Source organism: Oncorhynchus nerka, linkage group LG1 (genome assembly GCF_034236695.1).
Source record: "Oncorhynchus nerka isolate Pitt River linkage group LG1, Oner_Uvic_2.0, whole genome shotgun sequence".
Classification (NCBI taxonomy): Eukaryota; Metazoa; Chordata; class Actinopteri; order Salmoniformes; family Salmonidae; genus Oncorhynchus; species Oncorhynchus nerka.
In genome coordinates, this window is record NC_088396.1 from 21,868,496 (window position 1) to 21,884,802 (window position 16,307).

A 16,307-nucleotide genomic window follows, 5' to 3' on the forward strand; every position below is an offset into this window, starting at 1 on the left:
TAACCAGGAGGCCAGTTGAGAACACCTTTATTTGACCAGGGAGGCCAGTTGAGAACACCTTTATTTAACCAGGGAGGCCAGTTGAGAACACCTTTATTTGACCAGGGAGGCCAGTTGAGAACACCTTTATTTGACCAGGGAGGCCAGTTGAGAACACCTTTATTTAACCAGGGAGGCCAGTTGAGAACACCTTTATTTGACCAGGAGGCCAGTTGAGAACACCTTTATTTGACCAGGAGGCCAGTTGAGAACACCTTTATTTAACCAGGGAGGCCAGTTGAGAACACCTTTATTTGACCAGGGAGGCCAGTTGAGAACATCTTTATTTGACCAGGGAGGCCAGTTGAGAACACCTTTATTTAACCAGGGAGGCCAGTTGAGAACACCTTTATTTAACCAGGGAGGCCAGTTGAGAACACCTTTATTTAACCAGGGAGGCCAGTTGAGAACACCTTTATTTAACCAGGGAGGCCAGTTGAGAACACCTTTATTTAACCAGGAGGCCAGTTGAGAACACCTTTATTTAACCAGGGAGGCCAGTTGAGAACACCTTTATTTGACCAGGGAGGCCAGTTGAGAACACCTTTATTTAACCAGGGAGGCCAGTTGAGAACACCTTTATTTAACCAGGTAGGCCAGTTGAGAACACCTTTATTTGACCAGGTAGGCCAGTTGAGAACACCTTTATTTGACCAGGTAGGCCAGTTGAGAACACCTTTATTTAACCAGGGAGGCCAGTTGAGAACACCTTTATTTAACCAGGTAGGCCAGTTGAGAACACCTTTATTTAACCAGGGAGGCCAGTTGAGAACACCTTTATTTGACCAGGTAGGCCAGTTGAGAACACCTTTATTTGACCAGGGAGGCCAGTTGAGAACACCTTTATTTGACCAGGTAGGCCAGTTGAGAACACCTTTATTTGACCAGGTAGGCCAGTTGAGAACACCTTTATTTAACCAGGTGGCCAGTTGAGAACACCTTTATTTGACCAGGTAGGCCAGTTGAGAACACCTTTATTTGACCAGGTAGGCCAGTTGAGAACACCTTTATTTGACCAGGTAGGCCAGTTGAGAACACCTTTATTTGACCAGGTAGGCCAGTTGAGAACACCTTTATTTGACCAGGTAGGCCAGTTGAGAACACCTTTATTTGACCAGGTAGGCCAGTTGAGAACACCTTTATTTGACCAGGTGGCCAGTTGAGAACACCTTTATTTGACCAGGTAGGCCAGTTGAGAACACCTTTATTTGACCAGGTAGGCCAGTTGAGAACAAGTTATCATTTACAACTGCGACCTGGCCAAGATAAAGCAAAGCAGTGCGACAATAACAACACAGTTACACATGGGATAAACCAACGTACAGTCAATAACACAATAGAAAAATCTGTATACAGTGAGTGCAAATGAAGTAAGGAGGTAAGGCAATAAATAGGCCAATAGTGGCGAAGTAATTACAATTTAGAAATTTACACTGGAGTGATAGATGTGCAGATGAGGATGTACAAGTAGAAATACTGGTGTGCAAAAGCAAAAACAAAAACAAATATGGGGATGAGGTAGGTAGTTGGTTGGTTGGGCTATTTACAGATGGGTTGTGTACAGCTGCAGTGATCGGTAAACTGCTCTGACAGCTGACGCTTAAAGTTAGTGAGGGAGATACGTATAAGTCTCCAAATGCAGTGATTTTTGCAATTCGTTCCAGTCATTGGCAGCAGAGAACTGGAAGGAAAGGCGGCCAAAGGAGGTTTTATCAAGATGGGGGTAAATAAAATGTCCCAGGACAGTCCATATTTGAAATGTGTAACTAAATCAGGTAAATCATTGAGTTAAGCCGATAATCTATATTATTTTATCAACTGAAAATGTCGTCTATACAGTTATTTTGAATGGCTTATACTGTATTATTGTGTAATTTAAGGTGAAACGTTTGATCAAAATTATAGGCTACTACTTCGATATTATTTTGCTCAAATAAGTATTTTTACATTCATCACCAGCATTACAGTTTCCTATGCTACTTGATAGGTCGATATTTCACTGGGGGCGGGAGTAGAGAATCTAGATCAGCTGTCCGGTATCATAATCACTTGACACGGTAACGAGAGATCAACTGATCTAATGGTTCATCCTTGTGGGGGTTTTCGCAGGGGCATTTCATCTCCTGTCAGAAGTGTTTTAAGGAATCCAGCGGTAACCTGCAGGAGTGCATTAAGTTCCAAGCCTGTTAGTTGAAATCGACGATCAGAAAATTACATGTGTGATTTCAAACTCACTCAAAAACACAGTTCTTGATTTAAAGAACACAAAAAATTGGGGAAGGGTACCAAACAATCCTGTCTCTACAAATTGGAAGATGGTCCTCTTTTGATGAAGAGGTAGTTGAAGACGGTAAATGGAGAGAGAAGGCAGAAGAAGAGCTCAGTGACAACCAGGTTGAGGGCAAAGATCTCCTGGGTGACCTGAACCAGAGGCCCCCCAGTGACCATCCACAGATACCAGGTGTTGGTGACACAATAGTCTTCCCATGGAAACTTGGTGGTGTGGTTTGTCATGGGAGGAGTTTCTAGAAATCCTGGTGGAAGGATTCCAGATGTCCTGTTAATTCCCAGGAATCTTCCAACCAGGATCTCTGGAAAAGTTTCCAGAATTGTAAAACCCTACCTAGAAGTCAACTTATGATGACTTGCAAAGTGATGTGTTATACCTGTTCGAATCCAACCAGAACATCCAGCTGTTGGAATTGTTATTCACCTGCAACTTGCATTGTGAACGAGGTTAGAAACATTGTGGGACGACGTAAATCATTCCTGTAACGGGGGCAAAATTCTAACGCACTGATTGGATTCGTTTAGAAAACATTTGTATGTTCAAGTAATCAACGCATGTTCATTTAGAATAAAATGGCAACAAAAAAACACATTCATGAAACAAATGTCATCAATTTATTTGTGTTTTAAACTGCATGTAGTAATTTCATGACAGTGTCTACTATTTACAGGGCAAACAAATACTTTACTAAAACATTTTAACCAGAGCTGCATATGTCCGCTCAATCAGAAATCATCTTTACATTTCTGTCACGCAACATGTAACGCTTCAGTGATCCAGATTGAATAGAGCCCCTAATCTTGATTTCTATACCTTAATTCTAACTCTTCACACCGCATGCTTATATAATGGTAAGGCATTCACATTTCTCTCAAAAAGTGTTAATAATTGAAAAAGGAATACGTGTAATACATGTATTATATTTATAAAGTGGTAATCAAATCTATAGAGAAGCATATAAAGTGACTTGTTCACCCTTCATTTATGTTAAAGCACCTCAACACACTCAGCAAATGACAGTAGCAGCCTTCTAAAACCATTTGACTAAAAATACAAATACAAAAAAAGAAAGAATTCAACAAACAAAACATCCTATACCAAAGTCATTCCTAACTCGCTGCTATGGCAACATGTGACATGTGACAGCCGACAACCTGTATAAGCAAATCACCAACAGCCGCCACCACAGTTCAACCAACCAATCCTGTGTCTCTCAGTACTGTAGATGTCAGGTGAAGAGCATGTAGTGATGGGGGACTGAGGGGTTGTCTGTGTCTCAAATGGTACCCTATTCCCTATAGAGGCTCTGGTGAAAGTAGTGCACTAATATGATGGTATAGGGTGTCATGTTGGGTGGAACTCTGTCAAACACTTGCAGTGACTGAAGCATGTCATTGTAACCTGTCAAATCAGTCACACCACGGAGTTCAAAGAAGTCCCATCCCATTTCTGGATGATTGACAGAACACAGAGATTTCCGACACATTCTTGAAGTTACAGAGCAGGGTTGGGGTCAATTCCTTTTCAATGAAGTAAATTCAGGAAGTAAACTGACATTCTAATTCCAATTTACCGCAATGCTTAGCTATAAGACATTTTTAAAATTGGAATTTCATTTGACTTCTTCAATTAAACAAATTGAAATGGAAATGGCCCCAACCGTTGCAGCGTTCCGGAAGTCTCAGCGCCCCGCCTTCTACCATGGGCATCATCACACTCTTGCCACAGCGACAACAATCAGTGGTACTGCATCCGTACGGACCGGCCAATGAGGAGGAAAAGGAGTCCTGCCAGCAGGCAGAAGGAGATGCCGACGGGGGCGAAGAAGAAGGACAGGCCGTAGTGGATGGTGAGGTCAAAGGTGGGACAAATAGAGGAGCGCTGGTGGTCCACGTAGACCTGTACCACATCCAGCACCTCCACCCACAGCACATACATCACCACCACAACAAGAAGGAACAGAGCTGTAGGGAGCAGGAAGGGTGAGAGAGAGAGAGACAGCGGTAGACTGTATCAGATTGGCTGCAGTAGATATTTGTATTAGTGATGGTATGGATGAGCTCTTCATCTTTGTACATCTCTTCAACAGAGATAAACTGTTGTGCTCAAGCCTATCTTAAATGTTGTATCCTAAAAATGATGATGATATAGGCCAATAACTCACCAGATGTCAGGAAGAGCACACCCCCAGCCTTATATAGACGGTGACTGGCAAATGGGGCGGCGCAGATGATGAAGAACCCACCTAAAACGACGGCAGCCACCCCAATTAGCATGAAGATACTCCAGAAGCCTCTGTAGACTGGACAATAGAAATGTCAATCATTGTTAGAACCATGGCAACCAGTGAGCAACAGAATTATACTTTAATTTGAATACTCACTCACAATCTCAAAGTAGGCTACATGGCAATGGCATATAAAATATATATACACACAGAGATAGAGAGAGAGAGAGAGAGAGAGAGAGAGAGAGAGAGAGAGAGAGAGAGAGAGAGAGAGAGAGAGAGAGAAAAGCACTTACTGATTGCGGAGTCATATGCGGTGGCGTTGTGAGTCTGTTGAGACACGGGAAAGGGGAAGAGGTAGGCGTGTGTGCAGACTTTAGAGTGGGGCTGATTGGCTAGGGAGAGACAAACAGGCACATTGTTAGATACATTCAATCATATCACATTATAGAACTAATAAAAATAGCAATAGGTTGTGGCACTGGCATTAGCAAATATCCTCTCCCCATCAAGGGCCCTTATATTCCAAAGACAGCATATACTAGTAGGATCAATACAGAGACTAAGCTGGCATTGTCTTCAGGTTTTATCGAATGCATTAAATTTGATAATTGAATTAAATCTAATCTAATTTGTACTCTTAATACTTTATTTGTATCTATTTATCTTCCTCCTCTCCCTCTCTCCTCTGCCCTGTGGAATTCAGCAGACCCTCGCAAGGTCGTTCCCTGAGCTTTAGGGTGTTTGTGACAATGACCCTCCCTGGATGTTCCCTATTAGAGATTTTCAACACATTTCATCAGATGGAAAAGGACTTGAATAACATCACATGATACAGCCTTTCCATAGAGTCACATGACATAACATCTCATGATAGGAGTCTCATACTACCTCAAAGCATCAGAAGTCACATTCGATAAACAAGTGATTTAGCTTCATGACTTTCATGAACTGTTTGCATTGTTCTACTGTCCCTGTACTGGCCCAAATGTAGATGAAAGAAAGTAATGGGATAGAGTGAAAGAGAGTGAGAGTAGAGAATGGAGAGGTAGGGTCTAAAGCTTCAGGCATATGTGTTTCCCAATATCCAAACATGCATATAAACACATGTGTTGTACATGCCTACTAAAAAGCACTGGGGCTGTTACACACTTTGTCCGAGTATACAAACCAGCATATTGTGTATGGCCAAAACCCCAGTGTTATACTTAATACAAGTACACAGGAAATTGGTCGTTGTTACCTAGTGTTGATTTTTCTGTGTAACATTTCTAGTGTTGATTCAGGAGTTAAATTAACTCTCTAAGAGTGAATAACCAGTGTTGAATGGGAGAGTGTGATTGTGTCAATTTACTCTGCGGAGAGTAAAACGTTCCCGTCAAAACCACGCCCATTATCATATTTCCCGCATTCTCTACTGCAGCTAGATTTTTAGGATTGTTTTTAATATCTGTGTTTGTGTACATTATTTGATTGATTAATCTTGTCACACAAAGATAAATAACATACATTTTTCTAAACTAATCCAATCAGTTAGTTACATTTATTGCACCCGTTACAAAAATGGTTGTTCAGTTTAAAATGGTGTTGGTAGTCTCTTTTATTAATGTTCCTAACCCTGACAGTCATTCTGCATGCAGCTTGCGGGGGAATAAAAATACCAACTGTTGGTTGTTCTGGCTGAATTCCAAAATGAATTACATGCCAGCATAATTTGACTTGCAGGACCGCATGAGGCCTGTAAACCATGAGGTTCCTAACATCACTGTGATATGGTAAAACTTGATCATCAAAGTAAGGCCTTGTAATATATGTAATGCATTTTCAAAAACTGTTTAATTAGTGATAACATTCACCTACAGTCAAAACGCACTCGGTGAAGTCCAAAGGACTGAAGATGAATGAATTCAATAACCATGTCTCTGTTACAAACAAATGTAGTCATGCGTGGTAACTACAATTCCCTTTAAAAGGTAAGGCACACTGGGAAATTATATTGGAGGCATGGCTTAGTGGGCGACATGGCTTTCAATTAGTTACTTTTGGCCAACCGTAAGTGGAAGTGTTGTATCAGTTTTAGTGGTCTATGGTTATGTTAATTAAGTTTGAGTGTGTCTGTTTACAGCAATGTATTCTTTTGAAATGGTTACATAAGCACATGTAGCAATCAAAACATGTTAATATTATTGTAATGTCCTTAACCCAACACTGAGTGACCTCATCAAGAGATATAGACTTCTTGGTGTAATGGTTAAAAATACTATATGAGGTGTTATTGCTTTCACCATTAGTGTAAACTATATACACTTCCTAGTATTAAAAATAGCATATGGGGTGTTATTGCATCACATTGAAAGTGTTAATTCACACTGTTGAAGTGTGACAGCTTCAGCACTAAGCACAGGGTTAATTTAATATTTTAAAAGTATGGACCCATATAGACACTTGCTCAGTGTTAAATTTAACAGAATTTGCAGAATATGTTATCTGACTTACTGATCCAGAACTTCAAGAGGGTATCATCGTCCAGGTTTCCCCCGAAGGAGCACCTCCAGAAGAAGCCCTCGTGGTAGAAAGTGGTGTCTGGGGGGAACCCCATACCGGGTTCCACCAGAATCATGTCACCACGCTGAGGGAAGATAATAATAGTAACAACACATTAGTAGAACCCTCCATCATAAGTCCTTCATATTACAGCCGTAACAATGACATAATAACATGTCATAAAAAGTCTTAGTCGTCTTTACATTTTGCCTGGTATTTTCTTTTCTAGCATTAGCCATAATGTAATGTATTATGTCGTACCTTGCTAACTGGTTCACATAAATGTTGTCACAGTATATGGTGCTAGTGCTACAACTGCTGACTGTAAAGGTCAAGGGTCACGCTGAGGGAGCACCTTTAGCTTTTTTTGATCGTCTGGATATCATGCAGACATTCCTTTGTCATTGCTCATTGTGAGAACCTGGATCTGCTGTAGTGAGTGATATTTGATATTCAACTACATATCACTGTGGTGTTGTATTTCTAGCACTCAGGAATCCAAGGTGTCTCATTTGCTGGATGGTTGCAGAGCAACTGCATTAAACAGTGTCTGGTTTCACTAGCAGCCCCTAGGGAGGTATGTATACTGTAGTGGGGTGCGACTTTTGCTATAGGGACGGGGTGGACATGTCCCCCAGACATTCTGAAATTGCATTTTTGTCCCCCCCCAGTTTTATCATAATTGTTGTTGTTTTTTAAACCACGACTGTGTGCTTTAGGCCTCTGATGCCTTGAGTAGACTGATAGCGTCATTGCATCAATGCTGCATAATAAATTCTGCAGTCAAACTTTTCATTATGTAATCGAAAATTGTGAGCAACAAAAGTTCACATTCACCTTTTGCTGCTATTTCTGCCAAGTCTACTCAAACAATTTGATGCGCACATTGGATATATCCAACGTATGCACCACACAGAACACAGAACACACTGCAACTTCCTCTGCAACACAATGCTGCAAGGCAAATGCAGCGTTCCATGGGAAATGAATGTACTTCTGGTGTACCAAAAAGCAATGACGCTGTCGGTGTAATCGAGGCTATTTGACCAGGCAACCAATGTTTTTCTAAAGCCAATGAGGCATGTTGAATTAGTTTTCTTCCTATGAATTTGGCTCTAGTATTTGAACGGTTTGAACAGTGACAAAACCACACATAATGACTGGGGGAAATGAATTGATCTTCTGCTCTAAGAAAGATGAAATACACAATGATGCTGGTGATCTTCCTTCTGCTTTCCTGAACCTGTCAATACCTCTCTGATGCATTTCAATCATTCAAGCATTCTCATTTAGACTTAAATTTGGCATTACCTGATTTGACATATCTTATTGTTATTTCTAAGGCCAGATTAAAAAGTATCATCAAATCATTTTTACACATTAGTTTCGGATACCCCCAAGTGCCCTAAAATAGAAAATAAAATAGTGTGGTGGTCCGTGTTATTACTTTTTTAAAACAAATATGTCTTAATAGGGCAGTAATATAATACAGGAAATGCTATTCAGAGGAATTGACTGTAGGCTACTTCAGCATTGTAAAGGTCTGTCCCCCCCCTCCCACACACACATTTTTGTTCTAGCCCAGCACCAACACAGCTGATGCAACTAATTATATAAACATCAAGGCTTTGATTAGTGGAATCAGGTTTGACCTTGACCCCGACACCACTTCCTCTAAGGAGACTCCAACCAGAAAAGGAACAACTTTCCTTGACTTCTATGGTCTATAATCAGTCTCTGACCAGCTGATCCTCCCAGACTACCTAAACCCACCATAACCCTAACCTCCAACCCCTAACCCTCAATTCAGCAAATAGAGACAAAACAACAGTCTTAGCCAATGTTACCCCCAATCTTACACCAATGACTACCTTTTTCGTCTCCTTTGTTTGTATTTTGTGACCACTGATATAAAGAGAAACGAGGACCAGGAAAAGGAACATCCCAGAGAGGCTACATCAAACCTTTTCTTACTTTCACCTGCTGTTTCCACCTGCTGTAGTGCTGGTTGTTTCAATGAAAAGTTATTACTTTGTCATTATTACATGATTATTACATAGGTAATAATATAATGGGTAAATATTGGACTAAAATATTTGAAGTATAACAACAGAAAATCTCATGACGGTAATCAGGAAGATCCATGTTCCTTACCTCTATGGCAACGCCCCCAGGTCCTATGGTTCTGTTAGTTTCTTCGTCGCATGTCTCAGAGGCCAGGAGCCAGTAATCTGTCCCGAAGGAGAGGAGGACAAACATGGCTGCCAGTGCCCCGAACAGCCCCGCGAAGAACAGAGCCACACTCAGCTTCATGGTGCAGGACAGGCCAGACACACTGCCACTGTATGGAGAACCTTGGCCCAATCAGCTAGCCCTGTATGTGCTTGTGTGTTCCTCTGAGAAGTCAAGCACACTCTTTTCCCGCAGTCGGAGTGTGTCTGCCAATGCAGGGTCCACTAACACACTTCTATAGCTATGTGTGTATATTCCCAGTGTCCCAATATATTCCAAGCTGAGATTCTTTCTCCAAGATGGAATGTCACTATGCTGTGTATTGGTCTTATCCTGGCTCTTCTCTGTTTGTCTCTTTGTGGGTTGCTGTGAACGGGAATGGGCTGGGCTGGACTGGACTGGGCAGGAGGTGATAGTCAGGGAACTCACAGGGGCGTGGATCCCTCTCCCTGTGCTATTTTGGGGGGCTGATTGAAGGTGCCTGCTGCCCACACTCTCCCGACTGTCACGGGGGGGGGGTCCAACACAGAAATATCTACCAGCAACTGGACACCCCCCACATGCACAAGAAAATCATAGAGGGAGGGGGTAAGCAGTGAGACTGAAACGTTGCCTCCTCCAAGTTAAAGCCCATCACACACACACACACTCACACACACACTCACTCACAACCCCAAGCCACCACCCCATGGTGGGATGTGGCGATAGTAGGTGGTGGGTATTGAAAACAGGATGCGTCACTTCCATGGGATCCACAGTTGTCATCTGACTCCATGACAGCAGAGACAGAGATGATGTGACGCCAAACTCTCTTATCTTCTCTGAGATCTGGCTGATAGAACGGCCAGGGCCTCCAACGTTTTATTACTCCACTGGCATCTGTACAGTTTAATTGGCTTGGCAGCATAGCCTACTGTAATTTAATATCACACGTAATACTTTAGCACAGTTATAGCAGTGAGGGACCCTTCTGATTGGAAATAAACAAAGTACTGAGCACTCTGAGAGTAGGATGGTGCAACATATTGGTAGTGGACTGAGCAAGTACCAGTATACACTTTAAAGAGATTTGAGAACTAAAATCGCTGTATAAATAGAGAGCAGTATACACCAAGCTATTTTCCAACCAGTTTGTAGCCAATGGCCTGGCTGAGTGTGAGTGGAACTGAGCTTAGCTGGCTGCTCATTAGTGTGTAACAGGGATATTTAGCACATTGCCCATAGAAACACACTGCCATACACGCACACACCACACACACACACACACACACACACACACACACACACACACACACACACACACACACACACACACACACACACACACACACACGCACACACACACGCACACACACACACACACACACTCACACACACACACACGCACACACTACACACACTCGCACACACCACACACACACACACACTCACACACACCACACGCACACACCACTCACACCCACACACCACACACACACACACACACACACACACACACACACACACACACACACACACACTCACACTCACACACACCACACACACACACACACAGGGATATTTAGCACATCGACAATAGAGGCACACAGCCTAATTAGCACAGTGCTGCCACTGAGGACACAGGAAGCAAACTATGGGCTTTTCTCCGCTTCTCTTTACTTTCCACTTTTATCTCCTCTCCTCTGAGATCGGAATGCAGATGTGGGATCTTAATTTAATCACTCTTTTGTTGCTGAGAGTTTTCCTGCACAGCAGGAAATGCAAACTTGTAGCATATTCTAGGTTTTAAAAAGGCTTCTAAAGTTTGTCATTTCCACTTTAAAATGTCAGACTTGATTTGCCCTAATGAAAAATGTATCAACACCTACAAACAAGGTCCATGAATTATAATTCACATAATAATTCACATTTCCTGTCGCTGCCTGAATTTTTTCCTGCTGTATTAAACTGGCTCAAATGAAGATCCTACATCTATAAACAAATACTCACCAACTAGCTCTCACAGTCTCACGTCAGAATTAGACGTTCATCCATGTTTCTCAAACGTCAAATTTCGAAGTAGTTTCAAATGTCAAAGTTTTTACAGGTTAAGTTCAGGAATTACTTCCAAAGTTTAAAGGTTAGGGTTAAGTTCAGGCATTAACTACAAATTATTAAGCTTATGCATTACCTCTGAATGGTTATGGTAAGGATTAAGTTTTGGTATAGGCTTAAAATATATATATGGAAAAAAAGCTATATTACTGGATTTGAAATTGCAACCTTTGAAATCAGAAGTACATGCTTACATACTTACAGCCATCCACCATCCTTGTCCACAGTGTCCTAGCTAAAGTGAAACCTACTTAAAAAGGTAACAGCGCTCACTGTTGCCCCTAGTGGCCGGTTTCGATGTCATTCCCGACTTGTATCGCCGATTCCTGTATTGAAGACTTTTCCTTTGTTTCGGGTTTAAAAATGAATATCATTAAGTCAGAAAACAAAGAAGAAATTGAACCTCTGGTTGCTGAGAGATAAGCCTCACAACCTACGGAAAAATATTCTCACTAATACCCAAGAACAAGCAGGTCTTGAGGTTTTAGATTTCAATACTCTAAATAATACTTTTTAAATAAATTGGATTCTGAAGTATATTAAGAACCAGAACAGTATTTGGAATGTATTCCCTAAGTATATATTTGACTCTGTTGGTGGTTTAGAATTTTTGCTTCGATATAATTTTGATGTTGATAAAATCCCAGTAAAATTGGCCAAATTCCATAAGCAGGCAATTTTAGCTTGGATGTTAGCGTATTAACACAATTTTTCTCCTCACAGATACTTTCCATGGAACAACAAAATAGACGATTTAAAAATAAGTATCTTTTTTTTTAGTAACTGGTTTGAGAATAAAATTGTTTTGGTTGGTCAGTTACTGAATGAGGATGGATATCTACTCTCATATGGGGAATATCTTGATAAATGTAAAATTCCAATAACCCCAAAAGAATATGCAATTGTTTTGATGCGATTCCAAGGGGTGTTGTATCTCTTTTAAATTCCTCTGTGGTTGATGTAAGTAACATAGATTTACATGAAAATATATTAATTGGCAATACTAACGTCAAATATAAATGTAGTAATAAACAGATTAGGAATATTGTTTGTGATACTACAATTCCCTCAGCAAGATTATTTTGGCCAAATATCTATGGTGATATACAATGGGGGAAAGCAGGGAAAATTGCTAACAAATATTATATCAGTAACAAGGTAAAGGAAGTTTCATTTAAAATGTTACATAGAATTTATCCTGTAAAACATGTTTTGGAAAGATTCAAGCTGAATATTGACTCTAAATGTGATTTCTGTGGAATGGAGAAGGAGACCATTTTGCATTTGTTTTTTGCCTGTATTTATAGTAGAATTTTTTGGAATTGACATACAGAATTTTGTTACAAAAAAATATGACCGGATGTACTATTAAATGGTTTTGATATAATGATTTATTTCAGAAATTCTGACATAGATGAAGTATATTTAATTCAACTGCTAATAATACTAGGTAAATGTAATATTCACAAATGCAAATGATCTCATTCAAAACCCGACTTTTTTCACTTTATAAATTAATTTAAACAATATGGCACTACTTTAACAAAATGAAAAACAAAAAGGCAATTAAAACTTGTATTATTAATGAATATGATTTGTTTGTTTAGGATTTCTGGCAATGTACATAGTTTGTATGTATGCTTGTTTGCATGTGACTATTCCTCTTTTGTTTGTTGATATTTGTTAATAAAAAATGTCAAATGTAAAAAAAAGACTAACTTGTATCACAGGTGACCTGGCTGAAAAACACATAGTTCAGGAGCAGACAAATAACAAATAAGCACTTTGCACAGAAGCACAGAAGGAATAAAGCAAGCAAGCCTAATGTTGTTTGTTATTGTGAGAGCCATGGTCTAATAAACTGAGAGATTTCCAGTGGGTCTCTTTGATCCCTCTGTGTCACAGGAGAATTTTCAATCCCAATGATAATAACAATCAATCAATAGCTTTGACCAATCCCCGAGGTTTATAAGACCATGGGTTTAATAATAATTAGTCAAAGACTCAAAGAGTTTATGCAAAAGGTTAGTGCAGTTTATTCACGAGAACGTTCTGAAGTCCACAATACAAAGACATCCATTTTATAGCAGCGCACATACTTCCGCAAACAGTAGATATCATACGCACAGACATACACACGAACAGTAGATATCATACGCACATACATACACACGAACAGTAGATATCATACGGACATACATACACATGAACAGTAGGTATCCTAAACACATACTGTATCATTACCCAGCCGACAAAGATTATGGAGACCGTGAGAAGCACTCCCTGTCCTCCCCCAAGATTATGGAGACCGTGAGAAGCACTCCCTGTCCTCCCCCAAGATTAGGGAGGCCGTGAGAAGCACTCCCTGTCCTCCCCCAAGATTAGGGAGGCCGTGAGAAGTACTCCCTGTCCTCCCCCAAGATTAGGGAGGCCGTGAGAAGCACTCCCTGTCCTCCCCCAAGATTAGGGAGGCCGTGAGAAGCACTCCCTGTCCTCCCCCAAGATTAGGGAGACCGTGAGAAGCACTCCCTGCCCTCTCCCAAGATTAGGGAGACCGTGAGAAGCACTCCCTGTCCTCCCCCAAGATTAGGGAGGCCGTGAGAAGCACTCCCTGTCCTCCCCCAAGATTAGGGAGGCCGTGAGAAGTACTCCTTGTCCTCCCCCAAGATTAGGGAGGCCGTGAGAAGCACTCCCTGTCCTCCCCCAAGATTAGGGAGGCCGTGAGAAGCACTCCCTGTCCTCCCCCAAGATTAGGGAGGCCGTGAGAAGTACTCCCTGCCCTCCCCCAAGATTAGGGAGGCCGTGAGAAGTACTCCCTGCCCTCTCCCAAGATTAGGGAGGCCGTGAGAAGTACTCCCTGTCCTCCCCCAAGATTAGGGAGGCCGTGAGAAGTACTCCCTGTCCTCCCCCAAGATTAGGGAGGCCGTGAGAAGTACTCCCTGCCCTCTCCCAAGATTAGGGAGGCCGTGAGAAGCACTCCCTGTCCTCCCCCAAGATTAGGGAGGCCGTGAGAAGTACTCCCTGCCCTCTCCCATATCTCTCAGTGGCCCCTAGCCAAGGAAGGGCAGCGAATTTTGCTCATATAATCTGTGTTTAAGATACTATAAAGACATAGTGTACAGATATATTGTTTTACCCTAATTCTGACAAAACTACACACATCATTAATGATACTTTTACTGACTAAAATTACACACATCATTAATGATAATTGTATTATTCTAATCAATTTCATACAATTATATGGTTTCTGGGTGGAATATTCTAATCATTAATTTAAACATATAAATTCCATTAACAGTCACTCTCCAGAGAGATGGAGATAACAGCACATCATACTGTTACTTTTTACATCATTAGTGCTAAGTGACTAGTGCTTTTTGATGTCGGTTCGGTTTTGGTTCCATTATTAAAAAATAATCATGGATTACGATTTTGGTTTTGATTATTTGGGTTGAATGCTGTATTATTTGATTACTTTATTATTTAATTCCGAGTCATCATCTCATCTTTATAGCGCTACTGCTTATGCTGTCTGACAAAATCACTATTTGTTAGTTCTTCAAAATAAATAAGGCAGACTTGTAATTAATTACATGTTAAGTAATTTAGCAGACACACTTGTCCAGAGTGACTAGGGTTTAGTGTCTTGCTCAAGGGCACATAAACTGATTTTTCACCTAGTCATCTCGGGAACCATCAACTTTTTGGTTACTGGTCCAACGCTCTTAACCACTAGGCTACCTGCCACTGAATGCCGACTATCAATCACTAAGATCATGCTTTTTCAGGTAGAGATACCTTGCGAAGCAACAGCTGCTCTATATCCCCTTACATCACGCATTCTGCTCAACACATATCACTTCAAACACACCAACAGCTGTTTGCATTTTGGTACACAAGAATTACATTAATTTCCAATGAAATGCTGCGTTTGCCTTGCAGCATTGCGTTGCAGAGGCAGTTGCAGTACGTTCGGTGTGGTACATATGTTGGATTTATCGAACGTATGCGTCAAACGTAGACGGCTTGACAGAAATGGTAGCAGAAGGATGAGGAACTTTGTGCATACATATCCAGATGATATTGCATACTATTTTTTTGCGCAATGACGCTGACGGTGTGGCAGACGAAAAATAAATACAGACCGGACAAGTAGATGCACAATGGGTTATGGTCATTGTAGTTAATTACAACATTTTATGCGCTAAACAATGGAGAATATTGGCCTGTTGGAAACTACAACTCCCTACTACATAGCAAAGTTATGGCTGGATCTGATCTAGCTCTAGAGAAACTGTAAAATGAGCGCATTGAGCTCACAGATATAAACGAATGAAATGGAATTCAAATAATTGAACCGATGTTGGTCAATTTGTTGTTTAAAAACCAAACAATAACTGAGATTTCAGTTAATTGCCAACACTATACATCATACTGTTACTTTATTACAATATACTGTTACTTTATTACATCATACTATTACTATATTACATCATACTGTTACTTTATTACATCATACTGTTACTTTATTACATCATACTGTTACTTTAATACATCATACTATTACTATATTACATCATACTGTTACTTTATTACATCATACTGTTACTTTATTATATCATACTATTACTTTATTAAACACAGACAGAGAGCGCATTGGCGATCTCAGGCAACAGATTACATTTATGTTGGTCTTCAAAGCACTTCCCATCATGTAAGCCGACTGAGACTGATAGTTTGTACAGAGCTTGTATTTGTGTATGCACCATACATTAGATAGTCTGCTGTGTGTCTCCCCTGCATGTTTAGTGTGTGTGTGTGTGTGTAGTCATTTGGGAACTATCAGTGTCTCAGCTGTTCAACACAGTGTACACAGCA

At 40.8% G+C, this 16,307-nt stretch overlaps 1 protein-coding gene across 1 annotated transcript; it reads right to left on the bottom strand.

Annotated features, from left to right (window-relative positions):
- Nucleotides 1-2,920: 2,920 nt before the first annotated feature.
- Nucleotides 2,921-9,775, bottom strand: LOC115118110 (transmembrane protein 182-like). The gene is made up of 5 exons (XM_029646681.2): nucleotides 9,255-9,775; nucleotides 7,053-7,185; nucleotides 4,853-4,951; nucleotides 4,494-4,631; nucleotides 2,921-4,293 (listed from the first exon to the last, which is right to left on the bottom strand). The coding sequence occupies exons 1-5, from the start codon at nucleotides 9,411-9,413 to the stop codon at nucleotides 4,067-4,069; spliced, it is 756 nt and encodes a 251-aa protein (XP_029502541.1). The 5' UTR covers nucleotides 9,414-9,775; the 3' UTR covers nucleotides 2,921-4,066.
- Between the last annotated feature and the right edge of the window lie 6,532 nt (nucleotides 9,776-16,307).